At 41.9% G+C, this 22,325-nt stretch overlaps 1 protein-coding gene across 1 annotated transcript in view; it reads right to left on the bottom strand.

Annotated features, from left to right (window-relative positions):
* Positions 1 to 22,325, bottom strand: part of LOC121540424 (myomegalin) — a 118,360-nt gene that overhangs the window by 51,396 nt on the left and 44,639 nt on the right. Inside the window, exon 4 of the mRNA XM_041849286.2 lies at positions 16,833 to 16,943. Within this exon, the coding sequence (XP_041705220.2) occupies positions 16,833 to 16,943 (111 nt within the window). The remainder of the gene's footprint in view (positions 1 to 16,832; positions 16,944 to 22,325) is intronic.

Below are 22,325 nucleotides of genomic sequence, written 5' to 3'. Positions count from 1 at the left end.
GTCTCCTCAACCCCCCATCCACCCCCTTCAGCCCCCTCTCCTCCTTCCACTGCCCCAGCCCACAGCAACAGGGACAGTTATAACTCCAGACACTGGAGCAGGGCAGAAACAGTCAGTTAATGGCTGAATATGGGCATACTCATGTGGGCTTATTAGAGTGTGTTTGGATGTACAGTAACAAAGACATGTTGAATTGCCAACCTGTTATTCTGTAAAGTGTATACGCATACATACACATACACACAAAGCCACGCACACATTCACAAGCTCTCTCTCTCTCTCACACACACACACACAAACACGCATACACACGTACACACACACACAATGTCCCTCCCTATCCTGCTATCCTGGTTGTTGGTTGTGATTATATAAAGGTGCCTGAAGCCGGAGTTCTTTCCAGACAACATTATTATTTAGGTCAGTAGGGAGTGGGCCTATAACTATTCAGCAAGATCACATCAGATAGACTTCAGGATTTAACATTTGTCCAGGTCCCCAGGACGTCGGGAGATGCCTTCAATAGCGTCTGCTAGGGACAATGTGAGCACCAATGATGTACAGTTGAAGTCGGAAGTTTACATACACCTTAGCGAAATACATTTAAACTCAGTTTTTCACAATTACTGACATTTAATCCTAGTAAAAATTCCCTTTATTAGGTCAGTTTGGATCACCACTTTATTTTAAGAATGTGAAATGTCAGAATAATTGTAGAGAGAGATTTATTTCAGCTTTTATTTCTTTCATCACATTCCCAGTGGGTCAGAAGTTTACATACACTCAATTAGTATTTGGTAGCATTGCCTTTAAATTGTTTAACTTGGGTCAAACATTTCAGGTAGCCTTCCACAAGCTTCCCACAATAAGTTGGGTGAATTTTGGCCCATTCCTCCTGACAGAAATGGTGTAACTGAGTCAGGTTTGTAGGCCTCCTTGCTCGCACACGCTTTTTCAGTTCTGCTCACAAATGTTCTATAGGATTGAGGTCAGGGCTTTGTGATGGCCACTCCAATACCTTGACTTTGTTGTCCTTAAACCATTTTGCCACAACTTTGGAATTATGCTTGGGGTCATTGTCCATTTGGAAGACCCATTTGCGACCAAACTTTAACTTCTTGACTGATGTCTTGAGATGTTGCTTCAATATATCCACATAATTTTCCTTCCTCATGATGCATTCTATTTTGTGAAGTGCACCAGTCCCTCCTGCAGCAAAGCACCTCCACAGCATGATGCTGCCACCCCCGTGCTTCACGGTTGGGATGGTGTTCTTCGGCTTGCAAGACACCCCCTTTTTCCTCCAAACATAACGATGGTCATTATGGCCAAACAGTTCTATTTTTGTTTCATCAGACCAGAGGACATTTCTCCAAAAAGTACAATCTTTGTCCCCATTTGCAGTTGCAAACCATAGTCTGGCTTTTTTATGGTGGTTTTGGAGCAGTGGCTTCTTCCTTGCTGAGCGGCCTTTCAGGTTATGTCGATATAGGACTTGTTTTACTGTGGATATAGATACTTTGGTACCTGTTTCCTTCAGCGTCTTCACAAGGTCCTTTGCTGTTGTTCTGGGATTGATTTGCACTTTACGCACCAAAGTACGTTCATCTCTAGCAGACAGAACGCGTCTCCATCCTGAGTGGTATGACGGATGCGTGGTCCCATGGTGTTTATACTTACGTACTATTGTTTGTACAGATGAACGTGGTACCTTCAGGCATTTGGAAATTGCTCCCAAGGATGAACCAGACTTGTGGAGGTCTACAATTTTTTTTATGAGATCTTGGCTGATTTCTTTAAATTTTCCCATGATGTCAAGCAAAGAGGCACTGAGTTTGAAGGTAGGCCTTGAAATACATCCACAGGTACAGACTCAAATTATGTCAATTAGCCTATCAGAAGCTTCTAAAGCCATGACATCATTTTCTGGAATTTCCCAAGCTGTTTAAAGGCACAGTCAACTAGTGTATGTAACCTTCTGACCCACTGGAATTGTGATACAGTGAATTATAAGTGAAATAATCTGTCTGTAAACAATTGTTGGAAAAATTACTTGTGTCATGCACAAAATAGATGTCCTAACCGACTTGCCAAAACTATAGTTTGTTAACAAGAAATTTGTGGAGTGGTTGAAAAACGAGTTTTAATGACTCCAACCTAAGTGTATGTAAACTTCCAACTTCAACTGTATATAAACACTAGCTTTCTGATGCTATGTATTGGCCAATGAGAAGCTTTGAATCCACCGGTCAGCAATATTGGTACTCCTCAGAAGGAGCAGTCCTCCATAAGAATGAATGGAATTCTACAGTATTTCAAAATACATTTATACGTTGTATTCTTCGAGAATCAATGGGTATACAGTATATCATTAATTTATAAGTCCAAAAATGGATATAGCAACTAAGGATTCTAGCTTGGAGCATTTTGGTGTACAATGCGCTCTGCGAACGCCGTAGGGTCCCATGCCTTATAATGCCAAAAAGCCCCATCTGTCTGCTCTCCTTTCCACTCTCTAAGTGGAGCTGACTTGAAGTGTAAGGTTTCAGATCCTACATTTGCATAGGGAGTGATGTGTCACATTTTCCGGACCACGCTGGGCCAATTGTGCGCCGCCCTATGGGACTCCCAATCACGGCCGGTTGTGATACAGCCTGGAATCGAACCAGGGGGTCTGTAGTGACGCCTCAAGCATTAGACCGCTGCGCCACTCGGGAGCGGCTCTCGGCTTGCTAGGTCGTTGTGGATGGGGATAGATAGTAGTAGCGTTGCACGAGCCTTGGCTTGTGCGAGCCGGAACAGCTCATAGGGCAGGAGCATATCTTCTGTTTATATAGCGTGAGGCAGCTTGATGTACAAGTACACCTCCTGGATAGGACACTAGTCTATCGCAGGGCCTTACCCCCAATCTAGCTCCTTAAAGCTGCACTATGCAGAAATCGCTCCGCCTTTTCCTGGTTGCTAAAATTCTAATAGTTTGCCTAATTTCAGTTTATGTGACAAAAAAAGCTAGTATAGTATAGAGAATCATTGTACCATCTAAACCGCTGTGAAATATATTTTCCATAACCAAAAATATTGTATTTTCAGCTGTAAGAAGCTGGTGTACAAAACTGAATGTAAAAGATGCAAAAACGAAACTTTAAGAACGGGAAGCATAGAAATAGCGCACATAGAACAGGGCCCGTATCTCTAAAGAATTTTTGTGCAAAAAGTGGCTCCTAGCGGCCAAATTCTAAGAAAATTCTCAGAGGCATGACGTTTTCTTAGAATTTCCCCTAAAAGTGACACGAAAATCCCAGTTAATATAAAAGCTATTCCTCAAGAGTCCTAGCGCTTAAAAGGGCTCCTAAGGCGAGATCTGCTAAGAGCAGGGAAGAGGACTTTTAGTGGCTTAGGAGTTACCCTAAGCAGCTGCACAAAATGGCCAACAGAGGAGGCAGGAGAGATGTCCTGCAAACACTGGATGACAGGGAATTATTGAGACGCTACAGATTGGATCGTGCAGGAATCATGTTTGTGGTGGATCTCCTTAGAGATGCAATTACTTCACCAACTCGACGCCACAACGCTATTACACCGGAGAAGAAAGTAATCACAACCCTGAGGTATTTGGCAACAGGGAAAATGCAACAATGCAGCAGTGATGACTTGGGTCTGTCCCAATCCTCCGTCAGCAGAGTCATCACCCAAACACTGACAGCTTTGTCACAACCTAATATTGTGACACAATTTGTTTCATTCCCGCTGGATGCCCGCACTTTACACACACATAAAAGGGCATTTATGGACATTGCAGGATTCCCTGGCGTTGTGGGTGTAATTGATGGAACACATGTGAGAATAATTGCGCCATCAGAGGACGAGGCTGTCTTTGTTAACAGGAAGAATTTCCACAGCATCAATGTGCAAATAGTGTTCAATGCGGCCTGAAAGATTTTGGACATTGTGGCTAAATGGCCAGGCTCCACACATGATGCGAGAATGCTCTCCGAGAGTGGCATCAGACAGCTTTTTGAGAGACGCTATGTGCCAGCTAGGATATTAATATGAGCAAATGAGACACAAATCATTATTTGAACAGGGTGTAATGAGCTTAAGTTTTCACATATTTTAGATTCTAATGTTAGGCTATAACCCCTACAGCTTACTATTCATTTTCCAGATATTTTCTTGAATGTGAAATATTATTTACAATTATAGTCTGCATAAGATTAGAGTGTATAATTATGTTTATTGATTTGAGGGTACATCCTTTGCTCATTATCACCAAAAGTTCATTTTCATCAAACTTGTAGGATCAACCAATCACGGCTTTTGAAATGATGACTCATACCTAGCAACGGGGTCAACCACACCTCCTCACTAAGATAGGATTTTTCATCCATTCCTGGCTCAGAGTTCACTGAAAATGTTCTGGAATCACTTCTAAGCTAAAACTCCTGGCAAGGAATTTTTAGGTTAAGTTAGGAGCTCTCTGAGAGGATTCTCAGAATCTTTAAGGATACGGGCCCAGATCTACAGCTTCTTAGACTTGCTTTCAATAAGAATGACAGATCTTTAACTCACATTTCTATGTGAATTTGGTTGGGTCGCCTAAAAAGTTACATATCGCAGCCAAGCAGAGACGCATCAGGTCCCATTTTTTAAGTCTTTGGTATGACTCGGCCAGGGATCGAACTCACAACCTTCCAATATCAGGGATACTGGTTCAGGGGGCGTAGGCCTTTTCAACAGAGACCAACTGCGTTTGGATTATCAGTGTGAGATTATTGATGACTCAGTGGATGGCATCCTATGGGTTAAACTAACAGCTAAACAACATCTCCAGTCAAACCACGTCTTCAGGGCGTCAGGTAGCCTAGCGGTTAAGAATGTTGGGCTAGTAACCGAAAGGCCGCTGGTCCGAATCCCTGAGCCGACTAGGTGAAAAATCTGTCAATGTGCCCTTGCGCAAGGCACTTAACCCTAATTGCTTGGGGTAAAAGCGTCTGCTAAATGACTAAAATGTTTAAATAATATGTTGATGCACCAGACTTTTATGAGAGTTTACTCTGTCATGTATACAAGTATGAGAAGTTTGTCCCTTTTCTCACATTGGGCAACTTTAATAGCCTCTGTGCTGATGCCCAGGACTATATTGAGGGAGTGGACTGATTGGAGAACGGAACATGGTGGATTACTCACACAACTCTCACGGAGAGTTCCTGATTAGTGCAAACTGTTGCATTTTAAATGGAAGGAATTACAGCAACAATGACTTCACATGTGTATCATCAAAGGGGCAATATGTTGTGGATTATATATATATGCTCCCCCATGAGAATTTAGACTGGTTCAGTGACTTTGCTGTGATTATGAGCAGGGACCTCTTCACCCAGGCAGGCTGTGTGTCTGCCATTGATACACCAAGAGTGATCCCGGACCATCCGTGTCCCACATGCTCCATGGCTCTCCCAGTTCCAGCATTCACTCCCCCCCATCCCAATGACCAGTGAGACATGGAGGGTGCTACCATCACCAAATTCAACCTGTCCAGTATTCCAGAACATTTGATGACAAGTAATGTATGTGAAGCAGCATTGAATGACTGTACAAGCTCTTTGGTTATTGCTTTGTTCTGGATATGTGGAAATACGGCTTCATCAACCCTATGCTCAAGTCAGGAGACAAAAGGGTCCCATTGAACTATCGTGGTATAACCCTGACCTCTGCTGTGAATAAACTATTTTTTTGTTTTCTGTTTAACTGCATTTCCCACTGAGATAAAACCAACAATATCAGAGCAGATGAGCAAAATGGGTTCAGAAAGAAATGAAGCTGCCTGGACCACATCACCACCTTAACCACAATCATAGATTCAAGGGAAAAACATTTAAAAGTCCACTTTCTGTTCTTTCATAGATTTCTCTAAAGCCTTTGACCACATTTACATAAATATGTTATGGTACAAGTTGGAGCCAATTGGTCTAAATGGTAACATCCTGAAATGGCTTATCTCCATGTATGATAATGTGAAATGTTGTGTTCGAGTCAATGGCTGCCTAACTGACTGGTTTCCCATTGACATTAGAGTGAAACAGGGTTGAATTGTATCACCTATTCTGTTCTCACTGTATATTAATGATCTCACTCTGGTCAACAAAGCTCTAGGAAAAGGTGTCTGTCTAAACAATTATTTGATATGCAGATGACATTGTATTGATCTCTGAACCTGAAGATTTTAAATATAGTTTTTAACTGGGGTGAACAATGAAAACTGAATATCAATGTAGACAAAACTAAGGTAGGAGGAGGTATAGGAGCTAAGGTATAGGAGCTCAGCAGTGCCTAGTTCACCTTATATTTTCTCCTGATGTTGTCAGTGAGTACAAGTATTTGGGGTTGATGATTATTAATGAATTTTGGGATTACAATGTGTCTGTTAACCCTGTATATTTGTGGGTATTGGCCTATATGGATAAGGCTAAATTGAAATGTTTTTTACAGAAGAATATGAAATGCATACGCTTGGTAGCAATTGAAAGGGAACACTTTGGAGATCATGGGGAAATTATCAGACCAAAGTTGAGAACACAACAGATCACCTGATACAAGACTGAATCCAAACATTACACTGTTGATTTTATGTGCATTTTACATTTACTGTACTTTTCGCCGCATTTGTTGATAACAAAATCTAAAAATACTCTGGATCCCTAAATCATTTCTGTGCACTTTTATGACTCAAAGAAGAGTCTTCAACTATAAGGTGCTTTTTTGAGCTCTCCCACCTGTGGCGTTGAGGAACTAGAGCAAGCACACTTACTGTTGTTGTTTTACGCAATCCAAAAACCTCCCATTATAAATCGCAATCTGGGTAGGTGGGCATCAATTGAAAGCTTGATCTATTGCCAACATGACTAGCTAAATTATAAAATATGATCTTACAGTGGAAGGTTTTCACAGGGCAATTTAGAGAAACAGGTCTTAATTTAGGTGTGCATAGAAAGGAGTCAGGCGTGCATTTAGGTGCATGTTCCGCAGCGGATTCTCTTCACAATAAACAAACATAGGCTCATTCTGTTCAGAACAACCCAGGGTATGACGCCATGTCATCTTGTAACGGTACATCAAACATAGTGGTCATAAACGTTGACACTGTATATGACATGAGTTTTATGACATGGAAATGTGAAGTGACCAAATGTGAAGTGACCAACTCCTTGTCGCGTGCGGTGCTCATGTTCAAAATGGCTGCCAGTCAAAACCCATACAGCGCTGTGAAGCGCAGAGCCTGAGCGCTGATGTAATGTATAGCCTGCTAGTGTAAGTACATACCTAACCATGCAAATTGTGTCCTTGGTGCCATCATTGCAAAGTGTAAAGTCATTCGTAGCCTACCTTTTAAATATTTCATAAAACTGTTTGATTCATTGGTGCTACCTATTATTACTTATGCTGCAGTAGTATGGGGGCAGAGACATGTTACTTGTGTTAATTCTGTTTTTGCATATTTTACTGTACATGCCAAATGCTGCTATTCATGGCGATATGGTTCTAACATGTCGCTATTCTTAAACCTTTGGATGCAGTCTCCCGTAGCGCCCTTCGCTTTATCACAGGTGATAGTTTGAATACGCATCACTGCATTATGTATCAAAAGGTTGGCTGGTCCTCATTAAAGTCCCGTAGATCACTTTGTTACTCCCTTTTTGTTTACAAAGCTCTACTATACAAGCTTCCGACTTACCTAATTTAGTTGTTAAAGTATAAAAACATGAGATACCAGACCCGTTCACAGGGTTGGTTAACTCTTGAGATTCCTCAGGTCGCCACCGAAGTAGGTAAATCCGCTTTTAGTTTTAACGCTCCACATGTTTGGAATCACTTACAAAATTCATTACATTTAGATTCCCTGGTGCCACTTGGGAAGTTTAGAACCCTGATGATGAGTTCACAGAGTTGTGCAACTGTTTTGATTGATTGACTTTAATCATTTGTTTATGATGGCTGTGATGTTTGTGATGTTCCAACGTAATGTACTTGTTATTGTATATTGTTATTCTATCTTGTAGTTGTATCTTTTATTTTACACTACCGGTCAAAAGTTTTAGAACACCTACTCATTGAAGGGTTTTTCTTTATTTTTACTATTTTCTACATTGTAGAATAATAGTGAAGACATCAAAACTATGAAATAACACATATGGAATCATGTAGTAACCAAAAAAGTGTTAAACAAATCAAACTGTATTTGAGATTTTTGATTCTTCAAATAGCCACCCTTTGCCTTGATGACAGCTTTGCACACTCTTGGCATTCTCTCAACCAGTAGTCACCTGGAATGCATTTCAATTAACAGGTGTGCCTTCTTAAAAGTTAATTTGTGGAATTTATTTCCTTCTTAATGCGTTTGAGCCAATCAGTTGTGTTGTGACAATGTAGGGGGGGTATACAGAAGATAGCCCTATTTGGTAAAATACCAAGTCCATATTATGGCAAAAAAATAAGCTAAGCGAAACGACAGTCCATCATTACTTTATGACATGAAGGTCAGTCAATACGGAATGCTCAGCATATGTGGGAACTCCTTCAAGACTGTTGGAAAAGCATTCCAGGTGAAGTTGGTTGAGAATAGTTCGGAATGTGGTATCCACCCGTGCCTGCTTCCTCTCAGATCTTAGGCGGGTCCAGCTGCTCCTTTCAAGTGCGGCTAACCTGAGAACCCAATTTGGAATCTCCCGTGCACGGTTTACCCAGGCCAAATGTAGTGGAAATTCTAATCAATAATGAGGAGAGACAGGGTCAATCACCAATCAGGATATTACTTTATTCAAAATTTATTAATAAGGTAATAAGCGATGCTGGTCATGGGTTGCTTAGCTATATACAGCAGCCAATGTTTGTTTTAAGATGTAAACTGAACAATTTAGCAGTTTGCTTAGTTGAAATTTAAAGACTAATTTATGAATAGCGCAACGATTCCGAGGTAATATTTGTGTGTTGCCTAATGGTTTACGGGAGGAACCTACTGAGAATGGGGTTGTATTTTAAAATACTGAATTTAATATGGATATGTATTGAATATATGCTTGTCAACAACAGTCAGTGTTTGTTTTATTACCTGTAGTCTACTCAGAAGGCAATGTTACCTATATCTAATGCATTCTATTAATAGCGGATAGGCAATTGCGATAGAGCTGTGACCATGATCATGGTTGATAGCTGGATATGGGTGTTAATTATTGCATGATAATACAAGGCTACAACAGCAATCTAGTATTGTGACAGTTGTCAAGTTAGTTTTTTTAACCTTATGATAGAGGTAAACGCAGAACGTTTGAGAATGGTTTATTATTTTCTACTAGTAAGAATAGAAGAGTTTCCATGTTTTGGTCTGCGGGTGTTAGCGACTGGGGCTCGCTGTACTACAGTGGGCTGTAAGGGACATAATGGGTTCAGTTTGGTGTAGTGGTATGACTAAGTTAAATGTGTCGTTGGACATTGATCCAGTAACGATACCAGGATAATTTGACATGGGAGCAAATGGAGCCGATTTTGGGGTTGGATAATCCTTGCGAGAATTAAAGACAATGGAATCTAAAGGGTAATCAATTAAAAATACTCCTTACAAACTCAGATAACCTTGGGTGTTTTCATCTCGTGACAGATTTTATGTTGTCTTATTCTGGAGTAGTCACTAGGAATTAGATTGAAACAAACGATTAATGATTTGAGGGAGTACAGTGGAATTATCTTCATCATGTTTTGTTTGTAATTAAAACGTTTGGGTTGCTGATTAAGATGTGCTGTAGTGAATGTTAACGAAATGTAAACTTTCTCTTCCAGGAGAGGAGGGTGTCATTATCTCTCTCTTTGAAATGTTTCCTGAGTCTGTGGTCTTGAGGAGAGCAGTTAGTGAAATTCGGCTGTTTTATTAAGTATAAAGGTATCTGGATTCGGCCGTAAAGGGAGCTACCAAATTAAACAAGGCCTGGCCATGTTTGTTTGTTTTTGCCATATGGTTTGCAAATACCCACAAACAACACACTTGTTATGAACATGTGGGTTTAGTGGGTTTTTCACGGGTTAGACAGACCGCACCTTAAAGGGGCACACACACAGAATTTTCTGATGTTTTTCTTTTCTGAGTTTTAATTAAACACGTGATTTATTTTGACAAGAACTGTACTGAAGACTTACTGTACACCTGGGATATGAAATGTATGAAATGTTGGACTGTTTTGAAATTATTAGTCTACTATAGAATGAAACACTTCTTTGAAGGGTTTGAATGACCTCTGACCTCTGTCCTGACTTTCTAGTGTGGTTTGATCACCCTCACTGGAAAGCTGAGAGAATTTAAGGTCATTTGTAATACTGATTTGAAGGTCATTTGTAATACTGATAATTATGAAGAAGTTTATAGTTCATAGCCATGTTTGTGATTCGTTCCACGGGGGTCAGAGAGGGCTGCCCTTGAATGAGGGTAGGCTGTCTTAAGTCTATTTTCCTATGACCGTATGGGAAAAAAAAAAAACATGCGCTGACATCCAACATGTGTAAGTTGATGGAAAGGATGATAGTGAGTAGGATGATGCATTTCTTGGAAGTTGGGGGTTTGATGAGCGTAGCACAGAGTGGGTTCAGGAGAGGGAGGTCTGCCATGGATGCCCTGGTGACAGTTAGTACAGAGATAGCCGAGTCCCTGACAATAAAATAGTTGATGAGTGTTGTGTATCTTGTCATTGAGAAAGCTTACGATACCATGTGGAGGGAAGGGTTGTTGATCAAGTTGAGTGCATTGGGCATTGGGGGACGACTGTATAACTGGATCATGGACTTCCTGTTCGATCGAGTCATACGGGTGAGGGTGGGGTCAGAATTGTCAATGTGGTTCGAAGTGGACAATGATACTCTTCAGGGAAGTGTGGTTAGTCCGGTGTTGTTCACCCTGATGATAGATTACATATTTAAGGAGGTGGGACAGGGAGTGGGTGTGGCCTTGTATGCCGATGATGGGGCTGTATGGAAGAGAGGTGGGAATGTGAAATATGTGATGAGGAAGATGCAAGAAGCTGTGGGAGTTGTGGAAGATTGGTCTCTAACATGGGGGTCTAGGATGTATGTGGCCAAGTCCTGCTTTATGGTGTTTTCTAGGAGGAAGGTTCAAGATATTAGGCTGAAAATATACGGTCAAGATATAGGTAGAGTGTCTGAGTTTAAGTATTTAGATATGTGGTTTGACAAATTAAGTTTAGGAAGGTGTTGAACCTCATGAGGGCAGTGGCAGGATATGATTGGGGGTCGGATAGACAAACACTGTTGTATATGTACCGTATCAGGCATTGATCAGGTCATCTTTGGATTATGGGTGCTTTGTATATGGATCGGCAGCCAAAGCGGTACTACAGCGCCTGGATAGAATACAGTCAAGGGCCCTGAGATTGTGTGCGTGTGCCTTCAGGACAACAACTGTTGAGGCATTGCATGTGGATTGTGGGGAACTGCCACTGAGGAAAAGGCGGGACAAACTTGCATTAGCGTGCTGGGCGAAGTTGAAAGGGAGTTCACAAAGAACATCCTGCGGTCACGGCAACTGGGGAATGCTGGAAGCGAGGAGGGGGTAAGCAGAGGGCGTACGGGTGGACAGTTGGGCAGAAGGTGGTAGAATATGGACTGGGGGAGAGAGAGATAGGGCCGGCAATTGCCATGGGGAACGTTCCTTCGTGGCTGTTTCCGAAACCAAGTGTAGATGTGGATATGATTGAGGGTAAGAGAGAATGGGGTGAGGACGTGAGACAGTGTGTGGAGAGATATATAGATAATCAGTTTTATTTGTTTTTAATGATATATACAGATGGTTCAAAGGATCCAGTCAGTGGTAGGGTGGGGGCAGGGGTTTATATCCCAGATTTCAATGTTAGAGTATGTAAGCAGTTAACTGATTATGTGCCAGTGTATGCGGCCAAGATGATGGCCATGATTATAGGTTTGAGATGGGTGGAGGAGGTGAAACCACTCAGAGTGGTGATCTGCTCTGATTCGGCTGCAGTGTGGAGTAGTGTGAAGACGGGCAGGTCGGATAGGGGAGACTTGTTTGTGGAGATGATGGAGCTGTTAATGGGATTGGAGAGGATGGGAGTGGTGGTAAGCTTTTGCTGGGTTCCCGCCAATGTGGGTGTGGAGGGTAGAGGGGGTAGATATTCAGGTCCCGCTGGGAAGGGAAGTCAAGTCCTTGATCCTGGCAAAAGGGCTCGATCTTTGGCAAAGGGAGTGGGATACTAGTAGTAAGGGGAGGCAATGTTACCACGTGCACCGGTCAGTTAAGGAAGAGGTGAGGAGTATGGGATGTAGGAGAGAGGAAGTTGTGTGGAGTAGACTACGGTTTGGGCACACAGGTTAGAATGTCACATTGTGGATGATGGGGAGACATGAAACTGTGTGATGAGTGTTTAGTGGAGGAAACGGTGGAGCATGTGTTAATATTTTGTGAACTGTATGACGTAGATAGGGAGAGATTGTGTGATAGGGTTAGAGAGGTTGTATGGGGTTGGGGTTTGGGTGGTGTAGTGGGGGGAGGAAATGGGAGGGAAGTGGTGTCTAGGGCTCTATTTCACTTTCTTAGAGGAACATGAGTAATATAGGTAGGCCGTGTCTGGCCTCACACTTTAGTACAGTAGGTGGCGGTGTATGCACCTTAAAAGTTGGATGTGATCCGCCAACACAATCTCAAAGAAGAAGAAGAAGACGGACTTCTGGAGTCATGACGGTTTCCCGAGTGGAGGACTATGGGAGGTGGATGGACGCGGACGATGGCGGAAGCGGATGGTGAACAAAAATCTGATGGTGGTGGAAACAAGGACGAATGGACTAATGTCCAAAAGAATGGGAAAATAAGCAAAATTGGTGCGGAAAAGAATGCGGCTAGTCTTGATAATACCCCCATCGTATCTGGTAGGAGTACGGTATACAGAAAAAAGATATATGCCTGACTTGGTGAATCCGTTCAAAATTTGTTGAAGAAATCTTTAGGTAAAGTGAAATCGGTAGTGCTGAGCAATTAGTGCTTACAGCTCATCTTTCCTGCAATTCTATACATTATCCCATAGGGTGGAGAGATGTTTGCAGTTTTTAATATGATATCTGAGTGAGAATGACAAAATCAACAAAATCAATGGAGGCCCCCCAGTCGGTATTTCAACCATGATTACTACAAGTTTAGATAGCTGGCTAGATATACCAACCTCTCAGGCCCCAGAGCCTGATTAGGGAAGTTTGAATTACCGAATGACTGAAGGAGTGGGAAGATTTTAGTTGATAATTAGTATTATTTTTTTGTATTAATGTTATTTTTCCCCTTTCCGTAATGGCATGCACCTCTAATCTAAGAAGAAGACTGACTTGCGTGTTAGGTAGTGATGGAAAATCAAGGCTTTCTGAAGCCTTTGGGGCTTTCACTAAATTGTGCCGAAAAACGGTTATTTACTCAGAGCTTTTAACTCAATGCACATGAGTGAAATCTGCTGGTCAGCGATGAAAAGCAGCGTTTGATGTTTATATCTAAGTTTTTTCACACTATTCATCCACTCTCCAAGGTGCAGCGGTTATTCGCAAGTCTTCGTAGCATACAATCAGCTACCATTGCAGGTTTGCACCTTCCATCATGCTTCCCTTTTTTGCTGTGAATCCCTTTTTTTGCTGTCAAAAACTGAATCTATGGCATTATTTAGGATGCTTAAGACAGAAGCTTATACTTTACTCAATAAAACAAATTGCTTAAACAAAAATGTGCAGAAAGTGTGGTGTCACATAAAACGATTTTCAACATAATCTGCCTTCGCCCCCATTCCCTGTCGTCTGTGCTCTGGTCCCTGAGACCCCGACTCTACCTGCTGAGCTACCATTCAGGTGACGCTACAGGAAAAATCCTAACTACATTGTAAGTATTGTGTCCAGTAGAGGTCGGTGTTTAAAAGCAGCTTTGATCAGAAGAAAGCACCGGAACCACGGCGAAATCAGTGGGATGTCGCTTTTTGCAAAACACGGTTTGTAAAACCACGTCAACAAACGAAGCATCGGACGTCATTGATCACGTGATAATGTTACTTTGAAATGAGCATAGGTACATTGTGTCGGATCAGTAGTGCTTTGAAAACTGCATCATAGCTCTGGTATCAATCGTCCCATCAGTAGTGTTATGTAGAGCGAAATGCAAGTTATGATTATTTTGATCTCGATCGGGAGAATCAAAAAACCTGTATTTTGTCTCTGTAGGACTTGACATCACCCCAGACCCATTAAAAGGTAAACAAGAACAAGAAATGTTCATTAAATATGCATTATTTGTTTGTCTGATATGGACACAGTTGTACCAAAATTTACGAGTTTTGGTGTATTGTTTGTCCGTGTCTGACAGAGATGGCCAATGCTACAGTGAAATTCACGGGACTTGTTTGAAACAATAGTAGGAAAGGATACAAAGGGTAAAAAGCCTTATTCATTCACCTGAATAATTGATAAAAACATTTACCTGATACTCAAGATTTATATAAAAGAAAACAGATGTGTATGATGTATTTGAGCCTGTGCTGTGCCAATTCAGTAAGTCTCACACAAATATGGACCAGTCCACTGTATTCTACAGCTCTTTTGGATATAAGGCTTTACTAGTCTATTCTTCATTGCAAAAATAGGCAAAAATCGCTCCAAGGCTGTCAGCTCAAGAGTTATTAACCACATTACCTATCAGTCAGCCTTCTAGGATAAATGACCAATGTTGCAGCTCTGTTTTGACAACATGAAGAACAATATAACTTTGGGCCCAGGATATCTAATGTAAGACTTTGCATTTTTACACTATGTATCACTTTCCCAGTAATTACAGTTCCAGTCAAAAGTTTGGACACACCTACTCATTCCAGGGTTATTCTTTATTTTTACCGTTTTCTTCATTGTAGAAATTAGTGAAGACATCAAAACTATGAAATAACACATGGAATCATGTAGTAACCAAAAAAGTGTTAAACAAATCAAAATATTTTATATATATGAGATTATTCAAAGTAGCCACCATTTGACCTGATGACAACTTTGCACACTCTTGGCATTCTTTCAACCAGCTTCATGAGGTAGTCACCTGGAATGCATTTCAATTAACAGGTGTGCCTTGTTAAAAGTTAATTTCGGGAATTTCTTTCCTTCTTAATGCGTTTGAGCCAATCAGTTGTGTTGTGACAGGGTAGGGTTGGTATACAGAAGATAGCCCTATTTGGTAAAAGACCAAGTCCATATTATGGCAAGAACAGCTCAAATAAGCAAAGAGAAAGGACAGTCCATCATTACTATAAGATATGAAGATAGTTTCTTCAAGTGCAGTCTCAAAAATCATCAAGCGCCATATATGATGAAACTGGCTCTCATCAGGACCGCCACAGGAAAAGAAGACCCAGAGTTACCTCGGCTGAGATTTTTGGTTCCAACCGCAGTGTCTTTGTGAGACTCAGAGTAGGTGAACGGATGATCTCCGCATGTGTGGTTCCCACCGTGAAGCATGGAGGAGGAAGTGTGATGGTGTGGGGGTGGTTTTCTGATGACACTGTCTGTGATTTATTTAGAATTCAAGGCACACTTAACCATCATGGCTACCACAGCATTATGCAGCGATACGCCATCCCATCTGGTTTGCGCGTAGTGGGACTTTCATTAGTTTTTCAACAGGACAATGACCCAACACACCTCCAGGCTGTGTAAGGGCTATTTGACCAAGAAGGAGAGTGATGGAGTGCTGCATCAGATTACCTGGCCTCCACAATCACCCGACCTCAACCCAATTGAGATGGTTTGGGATGAGTTGGACCGCAGAGTGAATTGAAAAGCAGCCAACAAGTGCTCAGCATATGTGGGAAGTCTTTCAAGACTGTTGGAAAAGCATTCCAGGTGAAGCTGGGTGAGAGAATGCAAAGAGTGTGCAATGCTGTCATCATGGCAAAGGGTGGCTACTTTGAAGAATGTCAAATATAAAATATATTTTGATTTGTTTAACACTTTTTTGGTTACTACATGATTCCATATGTGTTATTTCATAGATTGATGTCTTCACTATTATTCTACAATGTTGAAAATAGTAAAAATAAAGAAAAACACTTGAATGAGTAGGTGTGTCCAAACTTTTGACTGGTACTGTATATTAACTCTAATCTCTTTCTATTAGCCCTTGCTCTGTGTTTACTATCTGAGCTCAGATCAGTCCTCTACTGACAGGGATGTTTGATTGACAGGGTCTGTTAACACTCAGAGACAGGTCTGAGACCTGCTTTCAGATGTAGTTATCATTATATGCTGGGATCTGCAGCATAAACAATCAACAGGAAGACAGCTACAAACTAAAGTATGTACTGCAAACTACCATAGGATATACTTGGGGCCTGGGATTTTACTGTTAACCATGATTACAGTATTCATTCATTCATTCATGCATTCATTCATTCAACGATGTGACTAGCATGACTCCATCATCTGGAGTTAAATAGCCTATGCATTTTCATGTATGATGAACCTAGAGCATACAGCATAGACCAAACACCAAAACTCTATCACCCGCTTTCTCTGTCACACACACACATAACAGAAGCAGCACATGAAACCGTGACACAGCCAATGCAATTGTAAAATTGCAACAAATGACCATTCCCCCCTGCAAAGTTTCCCCTTCCCAACTCCTTTCCCCTATCCCCTCCTGCACCCCTCTCCTCCACCCCTTCGTGCCGCAGTAGGACTCACCCTCTTGTGGACATCGTCGCTGTTCCTACCCCCTCTCCCCTGTCCCTCGGTGCCCCAGTGAGACTCACCCTCTTGTGGACATCGTCACTGCTGTCCTCGTACTTCTGCTGGATCCTCTCCTCAAGGAAGTAGATCCGCAGCTTCAGGCTGAAGTTCTCCTTCTTCAGGTCTTTCAGGTGCTGAGAAATAGTGTGGTAACAGCGGAAACTGTTATACATGGTGACAGGTTTTTCACAGGGTGCAACAGAGCCCCCATTCATCCTGCATCCTAAAGCAGCACTAAATAAAAACGTAATAACATAAACAACAATAATTCAAAATCTTTCAGTAGAATAGCAGTTGCTGTCTAACTGTAGGACAACAACACTGATGTCCAACACACGATCAAGAATGAATTGAGTGACAATCACAACCAGAGTAGAGAGCTGCCTCCTCTTTTTTCAACATTGAGGAGGGGGGAGTGGGTGGGTTGATAGAGAGTTGTATCTGAGTTTCTTTTTTTAACACTGTGAAGTTATCCCAGGAATCTGACATGGGCTGGAGAGTGGCACAGACAGACCACAGGCACAAGTGGTGTGCTGCTACTGTAGCTGATAGGGAACAAATACTGTATGGGACTACACTTGGGCAGTAGCCTTCAATTTGATCTGGAACTGTAATGGAAATAAATAGGTTGCTTACTAGTTTGAAATGACATACTGTGTTGATCTAGGAGACAAGTTGATGGTTAGTGCCCCACCCTCCCACCACTCTGTATCCCCCAAAAGTTAACCCTCACTGAGCTAGGCACAACAGCTGCTTCTAAGAACCTCCAACGCTCCACCCCATACCAGTATACATACGGGCAGAAAAGGCAAAGCACCTAAACAAGTTGAACTGGAACCATAAATGCTGAAACAACACTGTAAGTGCATGTATATCTCCAATGAAGCATATGAGATATGAATATCAACACTTGACAACTATGGAGTGACTATATGCTATGTGACCAAAAGGGGGTGCTATAGCTCCACTCTCCTGCTCTGTTCACCTGAGTGAGCGGAAACGCTGATATATATATATATATATATATATATATATATATATATATATATATATATATATATATATATATATATAATGAACCATGTGGAAGGTGTGTTCCATGACCTTCCACAGTTGCATTATTTTCCAGAGAATGCCGCATAGATCCCCGAGTTGATTATCCCTTTTATACCATGGCTATAATTGAACACATTTGCCAGTAGAAATGTGTTTAACATCCACTGAAGTAGCTAGCAAGTTTACTAGATAGCTACAGTAGTTACCGTGGTAACCAAACAAACAGACTTGCTAGTTTAGCTAACCAAACCATCAGTCCTAGCTTGCTATTATGAAAATCAAGTTCAACAATGCCAATACTGTTTTGATTTCTGACTTTTTCTTTTCAAAAGCAGCTCAAACATAGAACATTTAAGAATGAACTATAGCCATTGAATTCTACCTTGAAAATATACTGTGCGTTATAGGGAAATAATGCACACTCTTGAATGCCCTTCAAGCCAATCAGAAACAAGTATTCAACAATGCCATGGCATATATATATATGCCATTTAGCAGACATTTTTATCCAAAGCGACTTAGTCATGCGTGCATACATTTGACTTGAGTGTTAAAGACACTAAAACAGATTGACACACACACACACGCATGCACACACATGCACGCATTCATGTATGCACGCATGCACACACAATGAGAGAATCACTGGTGTATAAAGAGTAGACCATACAAACCTTAAGCAAACAAGACTGCAATGGCTAGGCCAGGCCAGTGACTGAGTAGCTGAGACACAAACAGGTCAGAGAATGATCATCGTCAGTGGTAACACTGTATTCCATCATATAGGTCAGTGTTTCCCAATTCCAGTCCTGGAGTACCCCCAACAGTACACATTTGTGTTGTACCCCTGGACAAACACATCTCATTCAACTCATCGAGGGCTTGATGATTAGTTGACAAGTAGAACAAGGTGTGTTTGTCCAGGGCTACAGTAAAAATGTGTACTGTTGTGGGTACTAGAGGACTGGAGTTGGGAAACACTGAATAGGTAGAGAACCCCAGGAGAGAACGCCAGGAGAGAACCCCAGGAGAGAACCCCAGGAGAGAACCCCAGGAGAGAACCCCAGGAGAGAACGCCAGGAGAGAACCCCAGGAGAGAATGCCAGGAGAGGACCCCAGGAGAGAACCCCAGGAGAGAAACCCAGGAGAGAACCCCAGGAGAGAACGCCAGGAGAGAACCCCAGGAGAGAACGCCAGGAGAGAACCCTAGGAGAGAACGGCAGGAGAGAACCCCAGGAGAGAACGCCAGGAGAGAACCCCAGGAGAGAACCCCAGGAGAGAACGCCAGGAGAGAACCCCAGGAGAGAACCCCAGGAGAGAACCCCAGGAGAGAACGCCAGGAGAGAACCCCAGGAGAGAATGCCAGGAGAGGACCCCAGGAGAGAACCCCAGGAGAGAAACCCAGGAGAGAACGCCAGGAGAGAACCCCAGGAGAGAACGCCAGGAGAGAACCCTAGGAGAGAACGGCAGGAGAGAACCCCAGGAGAGAACGCCAGGAGAGAACCCCAGGAGAGAACGCCAGGAGAGAACCCCAGGAGAGAACCCCAGGAGAGAACGCCAGGAGAGAACCCTAGGAGAGAACGGCAGGAGAGAACCCCAGGAGAGAACGCCAGGAGAGAACCCCAGGAGAGAACCCCAGGAGAGAACGCCAGGAGAGAACCCCAGGAGAGAACCCCAGGAGAGAATGCCAGGAGAGAATCCCAGGAGAGAACCCCAGGAGAGAACGCCAGGAGAGAACCCCAGGAGAGAACCTCAGTCCAGTCCACCCATTACAATCAATACAAAGTATTCCAGCATACTGGATAGGCTACGGCAGAGCTGGAGAGAACAACAGTACACCCATAACCGATTACAACCCAATTAGGCCTCATTCAGAAGAAATCATTGAATTTATTACCAAACGAGCTGCATGTGAAATGAAATCATCCCCATTCTCTCACTGTACTTTCCCTTTCCGACGTCTGCTCATAGTCTAGTGGCTCTAGTAAATCGGAAAAAAGCACATCCAGACATTTTCCAGACTCCCGTACCAACTTCTAAATTGTACCCCACTGATTTTTATTATTGGGGTGTATCTAACCGTCCATTATTACAATCAGACTGGATTAAAGACGTGCAGATAAATATCTGGGTAGTGAAAGGTTCCTACGTCACACCAGCCACAGCTCATAAACATTTTCCAACGGTGACGTCCCTCGCCAAGCACAGCCTAGCCACGTACTGCGCATTTCCATGGTGCTTTAATTAGGATGTTGTTTTCAAACTGAATGTGCAACAAGAGATCAAAAACGAACCACAGAAGAGCTTGGGAGGTGTAGAGGGAGGGAAAATGATCTTAGAGGAAGTAAAGTTTTAATGTGAGGGGCTATAGCTTCACTGTCCTGCTCGGTTCACCTGAGTGAGTGGAAACACTAATTTAACAGACACTTTTATCCAAAGCGACTTATAGTTATGCGTGCATACATTTTACATATGGGTGGCCGCAGCAGGAATCAAACCCACAACCTTTGGTGTTGCAAGCATCATGCTCAACCAACTGAGCCATGTAACACTAGCTAGTTGAGTTTGTCCATGGAAAGGTGTATACCATAGAGATCCTATTAAATTATTTCTAAGATGTAATTCTGTGGGGCCAACATTAAAAGTTGAATGACACAACCACCTGAATATGAACCAAATAAAGTTGGACCACACAGAACTGGAAGAGAGGATACTGAGATAACAGACAATTTTCAGTCAAAAATCCTCATCATTAAATTAGTTATACAGTCTGATGAGGAATTTTCCAAACTGCGACTATATCTGCAATAATATGCATGGGCCTACTGTCTTTTTTCACACTATAAATACATTAACAATGGGAAAAGGCCATGTGTGCTATTGTGCTCACACTGTTAACAAAAACACCAGTTAATCACATCAAGCAATGTTTAACAACCATGTAAAATACTCTAATAATTTTTCTGGGACGCCGCTTCTGTTTATTTCAATTTTTCCAATCTTACACTGCAAGGACCACAATTATGCGTATAGAAATTGAGCTGACAAGCATTAATGCCACTGTTCTATATTTGCAGCTTATCTACAAGGAAAATAAATCAAGCAGAAAATGTTCAATTTTGCTGTATCCAGGGTAAGAAATGCCAAGGCAACCGTACTGACTTCAGAGGCATGTTGGTGACCTGCTCTCTATTTACTGTGATGTAATGTAAAGTCATGTCATACAGTATATGTGACACGTTTCAGGAAACTAGGTGTATGTTGCGCGTCACTACTTCACAGGAGAGGCATTTGAACGTAAAACTTTTTTAAAAATCTAAATGCAATTTTTGGCAGAAATGCCTTCTGGAACATGTGAACTTTCATGTGCCTTAATAACAAACTTGTATGATATTGGTAAATACGAATACAATTGTTAAATTACGAGCCTAGTTGGTTTAGCCACGGAAAAAGACAGGAACCTTCCCGCTAGCCATGATTGGCTGAGATAATAGATGGGCTGGACATGCCGAGAGATGAGTTCGGATTGGTCTGCCATGTAGCACGCTTCTGTCTATAACATCAGCTGGTCAGTATGTGTAGGTAATCCTTTATAACTCAGTTTTTAAAATATATATCACGTAGTAGAACTGCAAAAGTGTTGCTCTCCACTTTCTGGAGGACCGAGTTTTGAAATCAGTGGAATGCCCGGTGGAATTAGAGTATGATAGCTAAGGAGATATGCAGAGGGAGTCGAAAAGAGAACACACAGAAGGCTGTTGTATGATAGCTAAGGAGATATGCAGAGGGAGTCGAAAAGAGAACACACAGAAGGCTGTTGTATAAAACACCTGTCTTCTGATTACATCTTCAAACTAAGGGCAACCATGGCATCCGTGACAGAGAGGGAGAAGCGTCCATCCAAGTATATGGGTAAGATAGTATAGCTAGTTACATTTTCTGATATTATACGTTTCTAATTTTGTCAGAAAGTCGTTTTCATTTCAAGTTAAAGTGTACTGTTAGCTAGCTAACTAACGTTAGCTGGCTGGCTCGCTAGCTAACGTTATGTGTATGATCTGTGTAGTAATATTATTCCTATCTCAGAGTCATTTGCATTGCTAATTATAGCCTAATGTTAGCTAACTAGCTAACATTGAATCTGGTTGGTTAGCTACCTGCAGATTCATGCAGGGTAGTAATGTTATGAGTTGGAATTATGGTTCCTTGTTTAGCTAGCTAGCTAGCTACATGTCTAAACAAAAGACTCCACTATGCAAGTAACCATTTCACTACACCTTCTGTATCCTGTGCATGTGACAAGTAAACTTTGATTTTATTGGATATAGTATGTGTTTACCAGAGACGGTAATGTGAAGAACATGACCTGCACAAAAGTCAAATTAGGATATAACGTTAGGCCAACGAGACAGTGTCCAAGTTCTAAAATTCTCCGGTAGAATGCCCTGCTTTTATTTTGT

Source organism: Coregonus clupeaformis, chromosome 26 (assembly GCF_020615455.1).
Source record: "Coregonus clupeaformis isolate EN_2021a chromosome 26, ASM2061545v1, whole genome shotgun sequence".
Lineage (NCBI taxonomy): Eukaryota > Metazoa > Chordata > Actinopteri > Salmoniformes > Salmonidae > Coregonus > Coregonus clupeaformis.
Note: the sequence above shows the minus strand (reverse complement) of the source record. Positions and strands in the feature narration are given on the sequence as shown.